At 35.9% G+C, this 23320-nt stretch overlaps 1 protein-coding gene across 8 annotated transcripts in view; it reads left to right on the top strand.

Annotated features, from left to right (window-relative positions):
- The window catches only part of RAD54B (RAD54 homolog B), a 94991-nt gene that overhangs the window by 61105 nt on the left and 10566 nt on the right, over positions 1–23320 (top strand). For 7 of the 8 annotated variants that reach the window (XM_060287166.2, XM_060287167.1, XM_030862890.2 and 4 more), the window contains 7 exons: positions 687–968; positions 3999–4161; positions 7344–7569; positions 7837–8044; positions 13849–13988; positions 17498–17788; positions 20781–20956. In XM_060287166.2, the coding sequence (XP_060143149.1) occupies positions 687–968; positions 3999–4161; positions 7344–7569; positions 7837–8044; positions 13849–13988; positions 17498–17788; positions 20781–20956 (1486 nt within the window). The remainder of the gene's footprint in view (positions 1–686; positions 969–3998; positions 4162–7343; positions 7570–7836; positions 8045–13848; positions 13989–17497; positions 17789–20780; positions 20957–23320) is intronic. The other variant, XM_060287168.1, reaches the window with a different exon arrangement.

The following is a 23320-nucleotide window of genomic DNA, read 5'->3' as shown; positions in this document are numbered from 1 at the left end:
CGGCCATGGCTCATGGGCCCAGCCGCTCCGCGGCATGTGGGATCCTCCCAGACCGGGGCATGAACCCGTGTCCCCTGCATCGGCAGGCGGACTCTCAACCACTGCACCACCAGGGAAGCCCTATGCCACTTTTTATTCAGGAGCTAGAACTTGGACTATCAGTGGCCTCTATGACAAATATACTTTTACTATGCTATCTCAGGTGGAACAGTAGAGTACTAGTTGTGGTAGAAATTGTTTTTATTGCTAGTTCTGCACATTTCCAGCTGTTTCCAAGTGGAAATAGAGCTGCCCTCATATTTCTCTAGTTTGTTCACAAGAAAGGAGGGTCCATATAGTCTATCAAACTCTTTTCTTGGCATGATTTTCTACAGACAGCAGATGGCAAAACTATGAATACAATAGGCTGTATTTTCAGTAATTAAGAAAAGCCTTGCCTCTCTAAAACTTGCCTAATTTTTATAACTATATAATTATTTATGCCTTCTGATTTTTGCATGTATGTGTGTGTGTTTTTACTAAAATGATAAATTATATTTTTGGTCTGGCTAATGATTATATGGGGCTATTTGCATTCCAAGTAGTTTTTATTCTGTACAGTTACAGGAAGAAGACTCTGGTTACACTAATCAAGTCATTTTAGAGTGTCAATAAATTAAATTAATTTTTTTCTTCTCAATTTAAAGGCATTGGATATAAATTCAAAGAGCTTGAAAAGATTGAAGAGGGCCAAACAATGACGATTGGTGGAAAAGAAATAGAAGTCATGGGTATAATCTCTCCAGATGATTTCAACAGTGGCAGATGTTTTCAGCTTGGAGGAGGAAGTTCTGCTGCCTTATGTTCTTCTCAAGCTGTCAAGAAGTGTTTCTCTAACCCTTTCAAAAGTGTCTGTAAACTAAGTTCAAAGGAAAATAGACAGAAAAGTTTCCAAAATTGTAAACCACGCCATGACCCATATGCACCAAGTAAGATTTCAAAACTAATTTGAGTATTATGTTTTTACTGTCTAAAGATATTTTGGTATGTGAATTTAAAGTTTAAATTTTGTATTAAAGCTTTCAGGTAAAAGTAAATACTATTTTTCAGACATACAGTCTGATGTAAGGGATAATGTTGAAGTTGAGTAACAATATAGTGTGAGAATTATTTCATAAGTATATGTACAATTGCAAGAATACAGTAATCAAAATACTATACATGTGTTAAAGGAAAGTTGTGTAAATTGTAGATGTATACACACATACATACATGTATATGATTTTGAGTAAAATCTGATATCTTTAGTAGGGAGAAAAATTAGTAAATTCATGAGTTAGGAATATTTTTGAGTTTCCGTTTTGAAGGCCATATGCTTTGATCACGTATATTAGTGATTTAATTCAGTATTAAAATATTGAAAGGTCAGATGTCATGTAAAGAATTCAAATTTTATTCATGAGAATTCAATTCATCAAGTTAATTTTCACATTAATGAATTTAATTTAAAAATTACATAAAAAATAAAACCATGTCTGTTTATGACTTTTTAAAATTTAATGGTTCAGTCAACAAGTATTTTTTGTGTGCCTTTTATACATTGGGCCCAGAGGTGAAACTGTCGTGACAGAGCTTCTCATTTGGTGAGGAGACAGACAAGAAATTTGAATTATAGTGTAGTAGATGTAGAAGTTGGAGAATAGGCTTTTTTCGTAACAGTAGTAAAATAAAAGTATTAAAATAACTATTAAAATAATCATAAATAAAAGTATTAAAATAACTATTTTCCCCTCTTGCAAGTATTATGGAAACAGAATTTTTGAAATAAAGGGACCTTTTAGGTAATTTAGACCAATCCCTTCACTATGCATTTGAGGAAACTGAGTTCCAGAAGGATGAACTGACTTGCTTGAATTAAAATAACTGTTGGCATAATTGAGATTAAAACCCCCAAATTAAAAATTCCTAGCTCTATTCTAGCTTGTTTGAGACTTAATTGAAATTTAGAGAGTGGAAGCTTATGCTTCTGATTTTTCTCTTTATCTAAATATTTTGTCTGTCCCACTAGCTCTTTTAACAAGCCTCCTTCTCTCCTTTATTCTTATTTCTCTTTGCCTTCCTGTCATGTAATAATAGAGGGCTGTGGGGAACTGAAAAGAATACTGTACTTAGTCAAAGACCTGAGTTAGAGTCTTGGTTTTACCACTGAACTAACTGGTCCTTCAACCTGTTGGGGGAGTCACTTCATTAATATTTTTGCCTCCTCATGTGTAAAATATGGGTTCTAATAACTACCATAGAGACTTAGAGTGCTTGGTATATGTTGTGTATGATAAATATTTGTTGACTGAATGAATGAAAAATTTTATTGTGATAATTTGTATATATGTGTATATGAGCATGTGTGGGTGTGTGTAAGCAAGCCCTTTTTGTAAATGGTAAATAGTTGATTATTCTCTCTCTCTTTTTTTTATCTTGCTAAGGTTAGGACTAAGTTGTACACTTAAAACTAAAGCATGACAGATTTTGTTAGCATTGAACAATGCCTCATCATTGTGAACGTAGAGGAGCATCTTAAGATTTGAATTGGTGTCCTATTGCTGTGGTGCTTTAGGTTTTACTTTTCTTGAAGCTGGGTACTTTGTTAGATGACCTGTGATTCTGTGGTCCTTCTTGCTTGAGCTGTGTATCATCTTTACCTCTATCTTCTTTTTTTCCCTTTGTCCTTTTTAAAAGATAGAAAAAAATGGGGCTATTTCTTGGTTGGAAATCCACAAGGCATACACTCTTGCTTTGTTACCGGGATATAGAGGAAACCCAAGGGCCAAGTTTTCCATTTTCACTCCCTAGTCCCCTACCTGCCAGGAATTCATCTCAAAAATGAGAGGTGAATTCCTGGTTGCTCAGAAACATGGGAAGATCACAGAAAATTTTCTTCTGGGTAATTGCTATCAGTAAACACAACCAGACTCTCATTCCTGTGACTATGTATTTCCACATTGATGGTTATTTATTTAATCTTCTTTTTTTTTTGGCCACACCATGCAGCTTGTAGGATTTTAATTCCCCGACCAGGATTTGAACCCGTGTCCTCGGTAGTGAAAGCTCAGAGTCTTAAGCACTGGACTGCCAGGGAATTCCCCATATTTGATTTCCTGGAACCCATTTTTAAAAAATCTCCTTTTCTCATCTTTGTTCTTCTCTTTTTTCCTTTTTGTTTATTTTTTAAAATTTATTTTTTTAACCATGATGTAGACATACAAATATATCCAAAAAATTATTTTGATGAGTTTATTTTCTGATTTCAGATTTATCAGTTGAGACCAGCTTTCTAGTTATGTTTGATTTTGTTTTTTTGGGTGACTTTTAATAAATCTTTTAAATTGTATTAGCGTGTTTCTAAAGAATTACATTGTTATTTGATGGTTACTTCATGCTGCTTTGCAAAGATTTATGAATGAAGTAATTAACTTTAAGCAAATAATGGTGGTGAAGTCAATGGAAAATTTGTCATTCTTTCTCAGTTCTTCTGAATAATAGGAGTAATGGTCATTGTTAGTGGGTACAAGAATGAAAAAAGGGAGCCTTTATATTAAATTTAGAAAGCCTTTCCAGAATAAGAAGTTGTGAGTATTAGCAAGAGCATCTTGGCAAAATTCCAACCTGTGCTTTCAGTTGGAAATAGTTCTCTTTGCTCTGAATACTGAACTATTAAGTGTTGTGGCTGAATTCTTTATGAGACAACAGTGAATTTCAGTGGTTTCAAAGCACTTTTGGGCATGAAGTTTGGAAAGCTCTTCACAATTCTTTGCATGAAATCTTACATCAATAAGGCAAGAGATTTTATTTTTTTAATTTTGTACCTTTGCTTAGCATTGATGTTACTGAATTTCAAAGTTTTTTTGCCACAAATGATGGCAAATAGTTCTACCTTCTGAGTAATTAGAGCAAGATAATGTAGTTACTGACAGAGTGAAATTGGAATACATTTATAATTATACTTTTCTCTTTTTCTTAAGATTCACTTGTTATGCCACAACCAGATAATAATCACCAGCAGATGTTCAGTAAGAACTGTTTTCCTGTTGTGGATGTAGTGATAGATCCTCACCTTGTATTTCACCTTCGACCACATCAGAAAGAAGGGATCATATTCCTTTATGAATGTGTGATGGGAATGAGGTAGGAAAATAATCTGTTTAATCTGAGCTTTGATTTAACCTGTAACATAATGGTTTTCTAGGACAAGCCTGATATATAATGCATCTCAGTGGGTACAGCATATATTTTAGTTGGTGGGAATGGCAAATGGTACTTAATGTGTATGTTTATTCCGCAGGTAGTTCTTTTTTTTTTTTTGCAGTACGTGGGCCTCTCACTGTGTGGCCTCTCCTGTTGCGGAGCACAGGCTCCGGACGCGCAGGCCCAGTGGCCACGGATCACGAGCCCAGCCGCTCCGCAGCATGTGGGATCCTCCCGGACCGGGGCACGAACCTGCGTCCCCTGAATTGGTAGGCGGATTCCCAACCATTGCGCCACCAGGGAAGCCGCCCCCCAGCTTTTTTTAAGCAGATTTTTTTTTAAATTTATTTTTAAAATTTATTTTTGGTTGCGTTGGGTCTTCGTTGCAGTGCACGGGCTTTTTCTAGTTGCGACGAGTGGAGGCTACTCTTCATTATGGTGTGCAGGCTTCTCATTGCGGTGGCCTCTCTTGTTGTGGAGCATGGGCTCTAGGCGCGTGGGCTTCAGTAGTTGTGGCATGTGGGCTCAGTAGTTGTGGCTTGCAGGCTCGAGAGTGCAGGCTCAGTAGTTTTGGCTTACTGACTTAGTTGCTCCATGGCATGTGGGATCTTCCCGGACCAGGGATCGAACCCGTGTCCCCTGCATTGGCAGGGGGATTCCTAAGCACTGCACCACCAGGGAAGTCCCCCTCCTCCCCTTTTAAAATTGAGTTTTCTTAAAGAACTGTAGTCGAAGTACAGTTGAAGTATCAATAGAAGACACACACATACATACAAACCAGACAAAGGGAGTAAAAAGAAATCAAAGGTCTCTGCTAACATGTTAGTACATTTCCTTCCAGTCCTTTTTTGTTTTGTTTTTAATGCATAGGACCTTGACTTTTATACTGGTCATTTACTAGGGAGTTGGGAATGTAAATTTCCCCAAACTCTAAGAACCCGTTGAATGATGACAAGTTAAGGGAAAACTATTTCCTAGAAACTTTCTAGATTCATGTTCTTTCTCAAATCTGTTCTTCCTTTTGGAGATCTTATCTCACTTGGCCTGAGAATCATCTTTGATTTCTTCTCTCTCACCTTCTCTATCTAATCAAACCTAAACTTTTGATTATTTTGACCTCCCAAATATCATTTGGGTCCTGATTGTTTCTGGCACCTCACTGTAGCAGCTCTAGTAACTGGTGTCATAAAATTATATTTTATCTGGACTATTGCAGTGGTTTCTAACTTGTGTATCTGCTTCTGATACTTGTCAGATTCATTCTCCTTATCACCACCAGCTTGATTTTTCTGAAAACAATTCTGAACATGGCATTTCCTTACTTAAATTTATTACAATTCTCAGAACTTAGAGCAGTGTTTCCTAATCTGTGATATGCACTTTACTGGGTTGTGTATGGGATCATTTTAGGTATACATGGACAAACTTTATTTTTAACTTTTAATAGTAGCATATTGAGTTAATGAATAATTAGAAAGAAATAGCACATTAAACTTTTTGTTTCACAGATAAATTATGCTTAGAAAGAGTTTTCAAATAAATCTAAGTAAAAAAGTGAGTTGGTTTAGAGAAAAATAATAAATAATAACATATAGTATCACATGTATGGCAAAAAATTGTAATGGTAGTCATGAAAGACTGATGTTTGGGAGATGCTGACCTACAGGATACAGTCTGAGCTTTCAAGGATAAGTATCCTCATCTTCTGTCTTCCTCCTATTTTGCCAGCTTCCTAGCTTTTATTTTCTTGCTTGGAATTCAGTTCAAGCTCCAACTGTACTGATCTACCTGATTAATGTAGTGAATTCCTATTTACCTTTAAAACTCTGCTCAAGTTTCATCTTCTTCAAGAGAAGTCTTCCTGTTCTCTTCCCTATACCATGATGGTGGATGATGGATGGTGGATCACTATTTTCTCTCTGCCACTCACTATGTCTCAGTTAGCTGGCATCTTGCAGTGGCAAATTGTTGATCTAAAATAATAATAGTGGCTATGATGCATGTTTGTAATTTTTTCTCTACACTTTGAAATGGATAACATATGTAAAATTGTGTGGTTTTTTTTTTTTTTTTTTTTTGGCTGCGTCGGGTCTTAGTTGAGGCCTGCGGGATCTTTCATTGCAGCGTGCGGGCTCTTCGTTGCAGTGCGCAGGCTTCTCTCTAGTTGTGGTGTGCAGGTTCCAGAGCTTGTGGGCTCAGTAGTTACGGCGCACAGGCTTAGTTGCCCCGTGGCATGTGGAATCTTACTTCCCCGACCAGGGATCGAACCCGCGTCCCCTGCATTGGAAGGCACATTCTTAACCACAGGACCACCAGGGAAGTCCCCTATAAAATTGTTTTTGGTTATTATTTCTACTAGTAAGAAATACAATAGATTAACAAACTACACTTATATTTTTGGTAATATCCTTAATTCCTTTGGATTTTGTAACTTTAAAAATGTATATCTAATACCTTCAAAGAGCTTTAAAAACTATGAATGTTATAAAATGCCACTTACTTATATTATTATATTCCTTATAATATTTAATTTTAAATTACATTAACCAAGTAGGTTTGTTGGATGAGAGTTTTACTAAATTACATGTATTAGATCAAATAGTGTTTATTTTTTCTTACAGCTCAAGGAGCTATTTTGGTTGAGGACTTCATTTACTGCCAGAGAATTATAAATACAGACCAATAGATCTTTCTGGTTTACATTTCAATGTATTTTAAACTGTTTTGATATCTAATACTGAAACTGATAAAAACTGCTCAACTGTTGGTGATGAGAAGCATGGTTATAGTTAAATTATTCAAAGGTAGATATAAAATTGGGATTCATTTCTAATCTCTAAATATAGATACATGATAGTAACAGATGATTTAGATTCAACTCTAATTTCAAGTTGTTTTAGTAATTTAGTTCACAAATATGTAATGAATATAATTAGCAAAGATGCAAAAGAGAGATATGTCATAAATCAGCTGATTGAAGAGCTAGAAAAAGTGTTTAGTGGGGGCTAGGATCATCCTACGTACAAAATATCAGCTTCTGGTTCTTGACTAATAGGTGATGATATTAGGGACATAAAATATTTTCCTTTTGTAATTGAAGGAAGCATAATTGTTTCTAACAGGGTGAATGGCAGATGTGGAGCTATTCTTGCTGATGAAATGGGTTTAGGGAAAACATTGCAATGTATTTCGCTCATCTGGACTCTACAGTGTCAAGGACCCTACGGTGGCAAGCCAGTAATAAAGAAGACACTTATTGTCTCACCTGGAAGCTTGGTGAATAATTGGAGGAAAGAATTTCAAAAATGGCTAGGAATTGAAAGGATCAAGATATTTACTGTTGATCAGGTAAGAGACTTTTAAAAGTTTAGCCCTGGTCATTTACTAAATCTCTAGATTTTCAAATCAATACTGCAGTTTTCACTGTCTACGTAGCAGTTTTTCAAGTGTAAGTAGCTCTGACCCTTTGCAGATAAATGGAATCTTGTCCTACAATTTGGTCATGAGTTAACATATTCTAATACCTAGTTAATGGTTGTCAGGAATACGCTGCTTAAATTTGATTTCACACAGTTTTTGCCCATGATTTGTTAAATATTATCTTTTTTTTCTTAGGACCACAAAGTAGAAGAATTCACCAAATCTCCATTTTATTCTGTTCTTATCATCAGTTATGAAATGTTACTTCGTTCCCTGGATCAAATTAAGAATATAAAATTTGATCTTCTAATTTGTGATGAAGGGCATCGTTTGAAGAACAGTACCATTAAGACAGCTACAGCCCTCATTAGCCTCGCCTGTGAGAAAAGGATAATTCTAACTGGTCCGTATTTACTTTTGGGGAGATATGATGGTATTTTTGCCTAGTGAATATGCAAAACTTGTAATATGATGTTTGGCATCCAAAGAATTGATGGTATTGAGTGGAATTCATACTAATAAACCTATGTTAGTTGAGTCTTGGTAGGATTCTGAATTATTTAAATCCTATGTAATGTTCTGCAATCCAGATTTTGGATTCTTTGAGGAATAAACACAATGGTATCATGGTAAAGAAGGTAGGAGATGGGACTAGACTGCTTGTGCTTGGTTTCCAAGTCTGATATTTACAGCTGTGCAACTTTGGGCAAGTTATACTTCTCTGTACCTCAGTTTCCTTATGTGTGAAATAGGGATAGTAAGACCATCTACTTCATAGAGTTGTTGTGAGGGTCAAATGAGTTAATCCATGTAAAGGTCTTGGAAGACTACCCTATACATGGTAAGTGTTTAATATAAATATCCTCTATTTTTATATGTTTGTGCTGTATGCATATGGTTTTTTGCTGGCCAAAGCTTCTGGCCCAGACTGTCTGGAAGGATGAGATAGACTGTGTGTAAATACAAGAATCTGTTTCTACCGAATCCTTTTTAGCTTAAGGCCTAGACTAGAATTAGGCCTGAATAACTCAGTGTAGCTTTTCTCCCACACCTCACTTTGGTCTTATGTGGTAGCAGAGGAAATTAGAGAGTTACATTCATTACTAAGGTTTGCAACATTTCCATTTTCTACTTAAGGCTCTATTTCCCTATCATCTTTAATCCTTTTGGAAGGGATGGGCAGGGCATGATTATCCTTATTACATCATATCTTATGGTGTCCTTCATGTGTCCTATATGCATGTCAGAGCTCTCCTCTGAAGTTTAAGTGAGGAGGGAGAAAGGGTGTGACCAACAGCTTATTCCTCCATTCCATATCTTTAGGGTAGAAGTATGCCCTGGAGCAACAGAGAAAACTCCCCCTGTTGTGCTCTCATTGAGTTGGGGTGTGGAGGGTACCCATCTTTAAGTAATTTATGATCATTTGACTTCCAGTTCGTGAAGAAGGATTGTATTAACCATTACCAAATGTGATTTTTAAAACTATATGTGCTTTTTAGAAATGATTTTGGGAACTGTTAAATGACCTTTACATTCTTCACATTTAGTCACTTAAAGATAATAAAGATAAAAAGGACAGGGATCAAATCTTACATTTATATCTGCCCCCCAAATTTAGTAGATGTTCAACGAATGTTTGTCGGTAATACTGGTGATATGGAAACCAGAGAATAGAAAAATGGACTTTGAACATTTAGTAGAGGCTGTTTTTAAAGAAAAAAATGAGTTGGGGAAATGGAAAACTTAATCTAGGTAATTTCTGTATCTTTGGCTATTTGAGAAACTAAGTGGATTCCTTATACTTCTTGACTAGCTTTTGATTTTGAGATCCTTGGGGTCAGAAAAGCAATGGAAAAAAAGATTTAGCTGAATTTAGTTACACTGTGTTGGAAGAAAAAAGCAGAGACTGTTTCTTTTTACTGCTCAATGTGGGGTCAATATTGCTTATGGAGTTAACAGCTATGGAGTTAAAAAGATTGGCATTTGAAGGGGAAAGAAAAATAAAATGGGAGAGTGAGAAACTAAGATTACTTTTAGGTAATAATAATAGATAATAAAAAAATAATAGATTCTCCTCTATTTGAAAAACAGATAATGTCCTTTAGCAAAAACGGACAGTTTTACTAATATTCTCAATTATAAGCAAATACCAGTTCAAATAGCGTTACAAATTAAATTTAATATTTTCAGTAGAAAATGATTCTGGGACTTCATTTAGAAGGACTGTCCTGATGATGACCAGTGAGTTGCTTCCTTTGAGGAATTAGCATTGCCCCCTTTATTCGTACTTTGTCTTCTTTATCTTGTTTCTGTTTTCCAGTCCTTGTCTCTGTTGCTCCTGAGCTGTGAAGGTAGGTGAAAACTAGCACTAACTAACCTCTTACATTTAGAATTACTTACAGTTGGTTTTTATCTCCTTAGAATTGCCTGAATAAATTCTTCTTTTTTATAGTGGCAGCATATCTTACTCCCAATGTGATTTGTGTCTTATTAGGAAGTAACATTTATATATGAGTATGTACAGTGCTCATATATCATAGGTGCTCAGAAGCTATCTAAGAATCAAATGAAAGTAATTTTGATTTTGTTTCCTTCTGCTATCTAGCCTAGTGCTGTGAAGAACATTTAGTTAATATTTACTGGAAATTTTAATATTAAAATTAAATTAAAATTTAATAGAGGTGTATTAGACTTCTAGGGCTGCCGTAACAAAATACCACAGACTGGGTGGTAAATTTCTTCAATGACAGAAATGTATTTTCTCACAGTTCTGGAAGCTGGAAGTCCAGTGTCAAGATGTCAGCAGGTTTGGTTTCTCCTGAGGCCTCTCTCTTCGCCTTGCAGATGACCATCTGCTCGCTGGGTCCTCTCATGGCCTGCTCTCTGAGTGTGTGCATCCCTGTGTCTTTCTCTCTTCTTGAAAGGATACGTATTGGATTAGGGCTCCACCCTTATGAGCTTTTTTAACCTTAATTACCTCCTAAAAGGCCCTGTTTCCAAATATAGTCACATTGGGAATTAGGGCTTCAACATAAGAATTTTGAGGGGACACAGTTCAATCCACAATATCTTATTATGTTAGATATCCTTCATTAGATGTTAGATATCCTTTCTTTATATTATAAAAAAGAAAAATCTGAGATTTGAAAAAATTCTCATTAAAAAGTGAGAGTTAAAAATATATATCACACACAGACACAGACACACAGAGATACATACACATATTGCTATATTATAGCATGCTTAGAAACTAGAGAATGGAAATATCCTTCAATCTCAATTTCTTAATGAGCCATTAACAAACATTTTTGTCATGTTTCATTATTCTCTCACACATGCATGCACACATGCACACAGAGAACATACATACATATTCCTTTTTTATATATACATACAAAATCCGTCTTTTCATAGACACACATGCACAGCAAAATACACTTAATGTAAACATTTTCCTATGATAGTGCATAATTTTGAAATGTGGTGATGGATATCTACAAGCACATACTTTTCTGTATAGATTCCTAGAAGTGGAATTATAGGACCTGAAGGAAAGATACATGTATGAATATGTATAAAGAGCTCTTAGAGCTTTTTATGGAGATAATAGATGCGGATATAGCTGTAGGTTATTAGCAATGTTCCAGTACTTTGGTTGGGTGGTAGATTTATGTCTCCTTAAAAAGTAAACAGTAAAACAAAGAAAAAGCTTTTATTGCTGGGATAGAGGTAGGGAAAGAGAAAGAGTTCTCTCAGTTTCCCTAGAAGTTTCACTTCCATAGCCCTGAAAATAGTTTTAGTAAACGTACAAACTTTACTTGAAAATCTTTAGTGTTTCCTTTTTTCTTGTCACAGGACTTTGCTGCTCGACTTTTATTAATGTTATATTATTTAGCTTCTTCTACAGGTTCTGCATAGTCTAGAATTAGAAAAGAATACTAAAAGCAGCGAACTGGGGACTAAACTACTTCTAGACAACATTTGTGACAACTCAGAATGATACTATACTAGTGTATTGGCTATCTTGTAGGCCCTTCTTTTCTTTTCTTTTCTTTTTCTTCTTTACTCTTTTTCCTTATTATTTTCTGCCCTAAATCCTTTTCCTGATCCCCTTCTTATTGTCTGCCTTTCTTTTTTCCAGTTTTGCTTTTGCCTCTTTCCCTTGTGTATCAGTTGGCGTGATTTCAGGTGTAAGTAACAGATATGTGGATCAAATGTGCTTATTCTCCCACATAACTGCAGGTCTAGAGCTAGGGCATGTTCCAGGGGTGGGGTTACATCAGCTCAACAGTGTTGTTAAGGATTCTGATTCTTTTTGTTCTCTGCTGTGCCATGTTTGGTGTTGACTTCATATTCATGCTTGTAACAAGTGGCCAGAGCAGTTGCAGACATCACATCTAGATGTGGTGATATTTAAAGGAGAACAGGGGCTGGCTCTGCCTTTATCTCCATCTTTAAGAGTGAGGAGACTATCCCAGGCTCCTCCCGACTTCCTTTTATATCTCATTGGGCAGGATGGGTCACATGCTGTTGGTAGAAACTGTCGGTGCCCCATGAGCTCCCCTTTTCTGGGCTGTTGGACCCACCCCATAGCTGCTGGAACTGTTGATTAAACAACCTATGTCTCCTGCCTTTTCTGGAGAATTATCATTGGTTGAGTGAGAGGTCCTTCTCTCCCCTGCAGCTTGGTCAGTGATTGACTCGTATAGAGGAGCAAGTAAAATGCCAGCTCCTTTGCCTCAGGTTAATTTCAGGAGGACCTTTATAATGTAGTTTATGCTCTAAGACTCCCTGTAATTTTGCTCAAGCTAAATTGTTAGTTTCTTCCCCTGCATTTTCTGATTCCATTATTCCCTTTCTCTTGAGAATAATTTCTCCATTAATCATGTGTAGCCTAATCCTTATCTCAGGCTCTGCTTCTGAGAACCCAGTCTAAGACAAACCTTTTCTTACATAAGTCATTGGCGAAGGGGTAGAACTACCATGATTACCTTGGATTCATCATTTGGCTGGCTGGCTGGAAGCCAACCACAATGATCCTTGTACCTTTTGTTCCCTTCTTTGCTTCTTGTTTTTCCCATTCCCCCTATTTTTATTAATCATTGTCATGGATATTCTTTTAAAGGTTTAACAAAATGCATACCAACATAAATATATTTCCTCTAATTCTGTGATGTGTCTAAAAAAATTTAGAACTAACTAGGTGTATTAAAAAAAATTAGTAAGCATTGGTCCAACCTCGAGTCTATGCATTGACTTTCAAAGGAAGTGATCATGAAACTCCTTAACATTGTAAAAATTTGTGTTGTCTGTTATTGAAATAAGTGCATTTTTATTTACTTCTATTATTTATATTTTTGGACAACTTTTTGTAGTCTGTTATTTGAAACTCATCTGGAATTATGCTGTTTTACTATGCTGATATATATGTTCACTTGATATTATTATAATTATTGAAACATGCTAGTGTCTCTTTGAAAATTAGTTAGCCAAATATTATTGAGTATGTAGTATGTGCAGGATATATCAATCTATTACAGTCTGTGTCAGTCTTTAGGATCAATGAAGATCCCAATTTTATCTGATAACTTTGTAAGGTATTAATAATAGGTACCATTCACTGTGTCTACTAAATGTAAGGCACTTCACATCCATTGTCTTTAGTTTTCATTGTAATACCACTGGGAAATTATTATCTTCCCACTGTTATAAGGAAAAACATCCCGAGTTTAACTTAAAAGAGCTTAAGTAACTTTGTTCAGAGTCACACAATTATAATAATAACAACTAACAGTTATGGAACGTTTATTGTGCTGCAGGCACAATAGTATATGAATTAACTCATTTGATCCTTACAACCCTAGGAACTGCTATTATTATCCTAATTTGACAGCAAATAAAATTGGGGTAAGTAACTTTCAGGGTAACTCAGAGAATAAGTGATGCAGGTAGGATTTGAACCCAAGCAGTCAGACTCTGGAGCCTATTCTCAGCCAAAGTGCTGTACTAAATAGACTTCAGTTCACAGTTAAAACCAGAGTTAAAATTTTGTACGATTATTAATTTTTTAAAACTTGATTTAGCTGGTCTTTCTTAGTTTGAGACTTTGCTTGTATTTAGTGATCTTAGGGAAGAGAGTACGAATTTCTATAAAGACCTGATACTGTATAACACAAACTTGACCTCTCATCACTTTTCTCTCTTTAGGTACTCCAGTTCAGAATGATCTCCAAGAATTTTTTGCATTAATTGATTTTGTAAATCCAGGAATATTAGGCTCTTTGCCGTCTTATAGAAAAATATATGAAGAACCCATTATTAAATCGAGACAACCTTCTGCTTCTGAGGTATAATTTACTTCAATAAGTAGGATAAAAATGAGCAGTTTGGGAAAATCATTCATAACTTGGGTATTATTTTAATTTAGGAAAAAGTAAATTAGTAGAGTGATTTTTAAAATTTTACCCACAATCGTTCAACTCCTTTTGCATATCTTACTTAAGAAAATGACCCTATCACGTGAAAAAGATTCATAAATAGGCACTTCACAGAGAATTATAAATGACAGTAAAACACATAAAAACGTTCATCTTTACTGGTATTGAAAAAGGTAAACCAAATAACTATGAAGTAACTTTCGTACTTTTCTACTGATGTTTTAGTTGGTTAGATTTACATTGTAATAGCAAGTTTACCTAGGGGTACTATTCTCTACTGATTGGAATATAAATTGGTACGACTGGAGGATAGTTTGGCAATATGTATCAAAAGCCTTAAAATTGGGTATAAATATTTACTGAGCATTTTCCGTGAACTAGGAACTATATAAAAAATAATGATTGGGCTTCCCTGGTGGCACAGTGGTTAAGAATCCACCTGCCAATGCAGGGGACATGGGTTCGAGTCCTGGTCCAGGAAGATCCCACATGCCGCAGAGCAACTAAGCCCGTGCACCACAACTACTGAGCCTGCGCTCTAGAGCCCATGAGCCACAACTACTGAAGCCCATGCGCTTAGAGCCCGTGCTCTGCAACAAGAGAAGCCACTGCAGTGAGAAGCCTGCGCACCTTGCACACCACAATGAAGAGTAGCCCGCGCTCGCCGCAACTAGAGGAAGCCCGCGTGCAGCAATGAAAACCCAATGCAGCCAAAAATAAATAAAATTAAATTAAAGGAAAAATAATGATTTAAGCATATATTTAATAGAATGGGAAATGTTTATGATACATTATTTAAAAATAAAATCACATTCATTTATTTACCCAACACTTACATATTAAATACCTAAAGTGGGCCAAATGCTAAGTGCCAGACACCGGGGAATATGGTGATAAGCCAAACTGGTTGGTTGTTCCCATGAAGCTTTGTGGTTTGAGATACTGTTTTTGTTACAAATAAAAATAAAACATCTAATATATTTACATATTTATGCAAACAAAATGGTTTTGAAGATATACATAGAAAGTCTTGGCAGCATTGGCTGTTTCTGGTTGATGAAAGTTAGCTTTAATTTTCTTATTTTTGCATAACTATATTTTCTGACCTTTCTCCAGTGAACCAATTATTTTGTAATAAAAATTGAGAATAGTTTTAAAATATAAGGGAAATTTTCTGTGATTTATATAGAAACAAATATGTACATATGGGATTTATTTTAAGCTTCCCTGTGAAGTTCTATACACTTTAAAGAGTCTATGTAGAGAATTTATTTTTTTATTTATTTATATTTTTTGGCTGCGTTGGGTCTTCACTGCTGCGCCGGGCTTTCTCTAGTTGCGAGTGGGGGGCTACTCTTCGTTGTGGTGTGCGGGCTTTTCATTGCGGTGGCTTCTCTTGTTGCAGAGCATGGGCTCTAGGTGCGCAGTCTCAGTAGTTGTGGCGCACAGGCTTAGTTGCTCCGTGGCATGTGGGATCTTACTGGACCAGGGATCGAACCCATGTCCCCTGCATTGAAAGGCAGATTCTTAACCACTGCACTACCAGGGAACTCCCCTATGTAGAGAATGTAAACGTAAATTTCATTCATACTGTATTTTGACTTTAAAAATGTACTATTATTTTACGAACAATGTGTAATGATTTTGAAAGAGTCAGCAGTACCTTGTGCCAATAATTTCTTGTAAGCTTAGTTTTAGGATCAATTACTTGTCAAAATATTTTCTTCCAAGAATTTGCTCTATTAGTGCTTTGATAATGATTTTAAGACCATGTACTGTTACAGTCTTCTCATAAAAGCTTACTTTCAGACAATTCAGTTTGTGGATTATTGATTTCCAGTGGTTCTCAATGGTGGCAATAGCCAAACAAACAAGGATTCGGAGACTGTGGCTTCACTTAATTAAATGATTATGCTAAACATTTAAAGAGATGATTGATGATTTTTCTATTCTAAACTGTATTTCATTTCTTTTATTTAAAAAAAATCTGAAGGGAAGCAATTAGTAAATGGTTGATCATTATAAAATGTTTAATGTTCATTTAACTGCATGTTCTGGGTTGGCCAAAAGGTTCGTTTGATTTTTTTCTGTAAGATTTGGCTCTAGTAGCGCTTAGTTGTCTTTAACTTCATTCGAAACAATTTTGTTAGATCGTATTGTGACAGCTGTCATATCAGCATGCATTTAAAAAAAAACTTATCAGAATTGGTGATTTTTTGTGTAGGCATTTTAATATTGAAGATGAAAGAAACAAAGCAACATTTTTGGCATATTATGCTTTCTTATTTCAAGAAAGGTAAAAACACAACTGAAATGCAAAAAAAGATTTGTGCAGTGTATGGAGAAGGTGCTGTGACTGACTGAATGTGTCAAAAGTGGTTTGCGAAGTTTCGTGCTGGAGATTTCTCACTGGATGATGCTCCATGGTCGGGTAGACCAGTTGAAGTTGATAGCGATCAAATCAAGACATTAATTGAGAACAATTAATCAACATTAAACCACATGGGAGATAGCCAACATACTCAAAATATCCATATTAAGCATTGAAAATCATTTGCACCAGCTTGGTTTTGTTAATCACTTTGATGTTTGGGTTCCACATAAGTTAAGCAAAACAAACAAACAAACAAAAACCTTCTTGACTGTATTTTCACATGCAATTATCTACTTAAATGTAATGAAAACGTTCCAGTTTTAAAACAAATCGTCTCGGGCGATGAAAAGTGGATACTGTACAATAATGTGGAATGGCAGAGATCGTGGGGCAAGTGAAATGAACCACCACCAACCACACCAAAGGCCGGTCTTCATCCAAAGAAGGTGATGTGTGTATACGGTGGGATTGGGAGTCCTCTATTATGAGCTCCTTCCAGAAAACCAAACGATTAATTCCAACAGTACTGCTACCAATTAGACCAACCGAAAGCAGCACTTGACGAAAAGCATACGGAATTAGTCAACAGAAAACGCATAATCTTCCATCAGGATAATGCAAGAACATATGTTTTTTGATAACCAGGCAAAAACTGTTACAGCTTGGCTGGGAAGTTCTGATTCATCTGCTGTATTCACCAGACATTGCACCTTAGTATTTCCATTTATTTCAGTCTTTACAAAATTCTCTTAGTGGGAAAAAATTTCACTTCCCTAGAAGACTATAAAAGGCACCTGGAACAGTTCTTTGCTCAAAAAGACAGAAAGTTTTGGGAAGATGGAATTATGAAGTTGCCTGAAAAATGACAGAAGGTAGTGGAACAAAACAGTGAATATGTTGTTCAATAAGGATCTTGGTGAGAATGAAAAATGTGTCTTTTATTTTTACTTTAAAACCGAAGGAACTTTTTGGCCAGCCCAGTGGTTTTTTTTTTTTTTTTTTTTTTTTTGTCTAAAACACTTTTAAGTCTGCTGTTTTTCCATAGGAAGAAAAGGAGTTAGGAGAGAGAAGAGCGGCTGAACTTACTTGCCTCACTGGGCTCTTTGTCCTTAGAAGAACCCAAGAAGTCATAAATAAATATCTCCCACCTAAGATAGAGAATGTAGTCTTTTGCCGACCAGGAGCCCTACAGATTGAACTTTATCGAAAACTGTTGAATTCTCAGGCTGTCAGATTCTGTCTTCAAGGATTGTTGGAAAATAGTTCTCATCTAATATGTATTGGAGCTCTTAAAAAACTGTGCAATCACCCCTGCCTTTTGTTCAGCTCAGTAAAGGTAAGTAGTGTATGAGCCTACGTCAGGAATATGAGCTGAAGGTTCTATGTCATGTGAACCTAAGAGGGCAGATTGGACTAATCCCTGGGGTTGCATTTGTGGGTTTTCCAAAAGCTGTGCAGCCTCTCCAGTGTGATTCTTCTTTAGAGTTTATCCAGCCTTCTACTTGTTCTTCAGAGCATGACCATATTCATAGAGCTGAATGAGGGATGAAATGGGCTTGAGGCTCTGCCTTCTAGAGTTTGTGCCCCCTGCCCTTTGGCGCCTCATCTAATGCTCGGTCCTGGTTTCCCTTCCTATTTTATATTAATACAGCCAGTCAGTTTGTTTGGAGCTAACAAATACAAAATTTACCATTAAGAAATAATTTATTTTTTCCTCATAAAAGTAATACATGATTGTTATATGAAATCTATAAAATTCAAAAAATCACAAAGAAGAAAATAAAGATCATCTACTGGTTACAATGTAAATTGGTACAACTGGGAGACAGTTTGGCAATATGTATCAAAAACCTTAAAATTTAATGTATCTTGTGACCTGGTAATACCACTTTGAATAATTTGTCATAAAGAGATAAAGCTCTCCAGCCACAGAAAACCACATTTGGTATTAATAATCTTAGTTAATACTTATTAAACACCATGTACCAAACACTAAGTACTTTTCTAGTATTTTTTTTTTATTCTTCACAAAATTCTATGGAGTAAGTACTATTGTTACCATCTCCATTTTTGGGTGAGGAAACGGACTCAAAGATACCCATAAGTAGTCTTTTCTAGAGGAACTTAATTCTAATGATGCTATGCTTATTATTTAAAAATCTATTATTATTATTATTACTAAATAAATTGTGGACATTTCCCCAAATTAGATGCCTTCTACAAGTATGATTTTTAATGGCTACATAGTTGACCTGACCATTTGGATATTAATGAACATAAGGCAGTTTGGGGTATAGTGAGAGTTTTCTGTTTTGGTGTTGGAACTAGGTATCAGTCCCTACTCTACTACTTGTTTAATTACAGACAAGTTTAACCATGGCCAGGTTGTGTCTGTGAGCCTTAGTTTGTCTTAACTGAAACACAGAGACAATAATAACTTCCTGATAATGTTATTGTGGCTATCTGATGAATTTTTATCACAACTATACCTGAATATTACAACTCATAACTGAAGAGTATTGGGTTGCGGAGAGTCAGAGAAGAGATTGCCCTGTCTAGTTGATGTGAGGAATCTAACTGGTAAATCTCTGTGATGCACCTCCACGCATCAGGCTGTCTCAGCATAAAGATATTGTCTGTTAGTTGATTCTTAATTAGGATTATACATTACAGTCTTCAGGGAAGCTTTTAAGACTACATTTGTCCAGCCTAGACACATATGAGCCGATTCAGATTCTCTGAGAGTAGGACCCAGTCATGAAGATTTTAAAAAAGCTCTCCCAAGTGATTCTGATTATGTGTTCCTGGCTAAGAACTTGTGCATTAAGGTCATTCATCTCCCTTGTATTTTGATTTAATGTTCACCAGACAACTTTCTGCTAATGATTTGCTTCCCCATGCACCTTTCATAGGACAGAATGCATAGACCAGTTGGTTTAAACAGGCAGGTCTCATTTATAGGTCAATAAATATATATTCTGATTTATTCAGTCTCTTAATTTGGTTAGTACGGCTCATTTCCCTAGAGCTTAAGCTTATGTAAGTTTCTGAACATGAAAAGCTGTAGATTAGACCCTGGGTCTGTGGTCCTTTGATAACCTCGCCAAGGTGTAGGCATTTTAGGAAACCTAACCCAAAGCAGCCAGCAACCATCTCTCCTCTCATGTGTATCCCAGTTATGTAAATATCTTAGGGTTCCCAGTATTTTTAATCAAGTGACTTTACCCAAATATTGCTATGTTTTGGGAATAAGCCAGATTAAAATTAGTACTTTGTGCCTAGCATTTTATACTACTTGATTCACTGCCCTTAAGATGTTTCTAGTATTATTAAAGGATTACAACACACATTAAAACATTAGGGAATTATTTTAAAAAAGTATATAGTTAATTGAATAATTAAATAAATTCGAAGTTGAAATGTACTGTGTAACCATAAAGGTTAAAAGTCAATGCCCCCCAAAAGGGGGCATGTGAGTAATCAGGTGGAATTTGCATTGGGCCCTCAAGTATTTATAGGATTGGGATAATTGGGCAAAAAAAAGATGGCGTATTCTAGGCAGGGGTAGTAGGTTGAACAAAGTTTCAAGAACAATGATAAATCTGGTAAATGTGGGAGAGAGTGAGGAGAACTGCCAATCCCAGAAATTTTATCTGAAAAAGTGATGCAGTCATTAACAAATGTAATCTCCAGTGTGTGTTCACATGTCAGCTAGGCAGTTTGAGGGGGAATTTCAGAGGTGGTGATAATCTCTTTGGAATAAAATTATATAAAAACTATTGGTAAAATAAACAAAATATTATAAATAACAATAGATTTCTCTGTTAACTTCTTGGCAGAATTGTTCCTTCTTGTAGAAGAAATTGATAAGATCGAGTGGACTGTTGTGCTTGATTTTGAGTATCACCTGGGAGGTGCTGTGTGAGCCTGCAAACTGGGAGAGAAAAGTAATAGCAGGGAGGGAAGGGGGGAAGAAGAGAGAAAAAGGTAGCAATGATGAGGTCTCGGTTTTGGAGAGGATAGATTTCCTAGAACTGTTTGCCCTCTATTTTCCTCCTGTTTATTTCTCTGCTACCCACCTCCCCATCAATCACACATCGGCAATGATACTGCGCTTGTGGGGTTCAGGGAACAGGCATTTGGAGACAGCATTAGAACTGCTCTGTAATCAAAAATGACCAAATTGTGACCTATGAAGATTAACATAGCAATTAGATTGGGCTTTTCAGGTAGCTATTAATCTTCAGTTTTTTCCCCATAATTTTAGCATTTTTTCCCTTCCGATTAAAAAAACATGAACCAGTGTTGACAGTCATCCTTTTGAACAGGAAAAAGAATGCAGCTCAACTTGGGATGAGAATGAAGAAAGGAATCTATATGAAGGCTTGATAAATGTGTTTCCCGCTGATTACAACCCACTCATGTTTGCTGAGGAAGAGTCAGGAAAACTACAGGTGCTGTCAAAGCTCTTAGCTGTTATCCACGAACTTTGTCCTGATGAAAAGTAAGAAGTCAATTTAATAAACCACTTGTAAGTGCTTATGGAATTTCAGCTTAGACTCTGTCCTTATTCCCACCCCTCACTGCCTCTTTTTGAAAAGAAGAAAACATTAAAAATAAGTTGTTTTCTTCTTTGGGGGCATGGTTAGCTCCCAGTCTTTTGTAAACTTATCATTAACAATGTGTCTGTAAGCTTTTATTTAAGAAAAACTAAATGTAAATACATATATTTAAAAAACCCTAGAGATGTCTTTTGATATTATAACACCTAACTTGTTTCTTTATCACTTTCAGAATCCTTTGTTCTTTTTCTGTCCTGAAACGTTGATACTCCTGAGGGCTTTGTCTTCAGCCTCCTTCTCACTCTAAACACCCTTCCTGGTTTAGCTCTACTCGTAGTTTCAGCTATCATCCACATGGTGTTGATTCAAAATCTGTATCTCTAGTCCAAGCCTCTCTTCTAGTTTCCACATCCTTCTTTCTATTTAATGTACATCTAAATCTGTCTGGACCTCAACTTCTCGTGTACTAAACCAGCTTTATCATTTTGCCATTGCAAGACTGATCCTTTTTCATTATTCCTTGGCTTGATGAATGGTACCATAATGCAAGCAAAAAACACTCGTCATTCTAGACTGACTTTTCTCCTTCACTTTCCCAGTGTCATCAGTCACTACATTCTATTCTATTGATTTTATTTCTTAATTTCAGGAATCCATTTCCTTTCAGGTACCAAGATTTTTTTTTTAGTAACTATTTTAAATTTTATTTAAAAAATTTAATTTTAAAATTTTTTAAAATTTATCTTTTATTGACGTAGAGTTGAATTATAATGTTGTGTTAATTACTGCTGTACAGCACCAAGATACTTGTTTTGATTCTTGTAATTACTGATTGGCTTGTGGTGGTCTCTTATAAATTATGTCCCTCTTTCAATCCCATTGCATATCAATATTGCCCTAAATTATATTAAATACAAATGTGAACATGTTACTCCTTTTCCTAAAAATCATTCAAAGATTCCTAGTTGCCTTCCAGAAATTTCTAAACTATAGCACATTGAGCAAGACTCTTCATGACCTGGGTGGTGCCTCCTTTTCCAGCCTCAAACCTCTTGACTCCTTCACACTTATCATGTGGTCCAATCATACCAGACTATTTGCAAAACCGGCAATTTGCTCTACTTCTCTCCTCTGTTCTTACCTGTTTCAGGTTCCTATGCCTGGTGTACCTCCACTTCTCATTCTTCTGACCAACTTTCTCTTCTTTAAGACTCAGCTCGGATGCTTTCTCCTCTTAGAAGCCACTGGCCTCATAGTGAGTTAGATGCCCCTCTTCTGTACTCCCTTAGCATCCTGTACCTCCCTCTAATGGAGCTCTTCTCACGTTATATTGTAATCATTAGTTCTCTTCTGTGTCAGCACCTATAGTGCAGGGACTATGTCTTAATTATTCTTGTAGGAGGTATTCAAACTGTTTCTGAATTAAGGCAAAAATACAGAGAAAAGATTGCAAAATAATAATTATATTTAATTGTCAAGGAATCTACTTAACCTCTTTGGAGCATTAATAGTATCATTTGACTTGTGAAAATTTTTAGATTTATTTTTCATAATAATGAAGTGACTAAAATAAGGAAACTTTCTATGAACTCTTTAATACAGTTTGATTAAAATGTTTTATTAGATAATATTTTATATATACAAGAGTGTGTAATGTATGTGTGTATATATATATATATATATGCAGATTGTGACCCAGTTTGAACTTAGAGTGTAAACTTTTAGTTAGACTTTTATTTGCATCTTGTCTTCACTGGATTCTGTTTTTCCTTTTTTTCTGAACATGGGATAGGTGGTTATTGTTGGACAAGGAATATGAGTGAACAGAATTTTAGAGGAAATGGGAAGAGATCAAGTGTGACTGTAGGTGTGAGAATTTATCCTTGAAGATGTTCTAGAGGAAAGTTCCCCTCTTGTTGTGGGAAGGAAGGAACGAGGAAGAAAAATATAATTTGGGGGTAGGGGTTGGGTTGGAGTCATTTTGACTGCTTGTGTATCCTAAGAAAACTGAATCCTGCCTTGTCCGATGAAAGAAGAAATAGCACTTTCATCAGTGGCACAGACTGTTCTGGTGCTTCACATTATCTGAAGAGATGGACCTTTCTTTTTAAATTGTGGTAAAATACACATAACATGAATTTACTATCTTAATTATTTCTAAGTGTATTGTTCATTAGTGTTAGGTATACTCACACAGTTGTGCAACCAATCTCCAGTACTCTTTTCATCTTGCAAAACTGAGCTATACCCATTAAGCAACAACTCCCCATTCCTGCTTTTTCCCAGCCCCTGGCAACCACCCGTCT

Source organism: Globicephala melas, chromosome 17 (genome assembly GCF_963455315.2).
Source record: "Globicephala melas chromosome 17, mGloMel1.2, whole genome shotgun sequence".
NCBI lineage: Eukaryota > Metazoa > Chordata > Mammalia > Artiodactyla > Delphinidae > Globicephala > Globicephala melas.
Note: the sequence above shows the minus strand (reverse complement) of the source record. Positions and strands in the feature narration are given on the sequence as shown.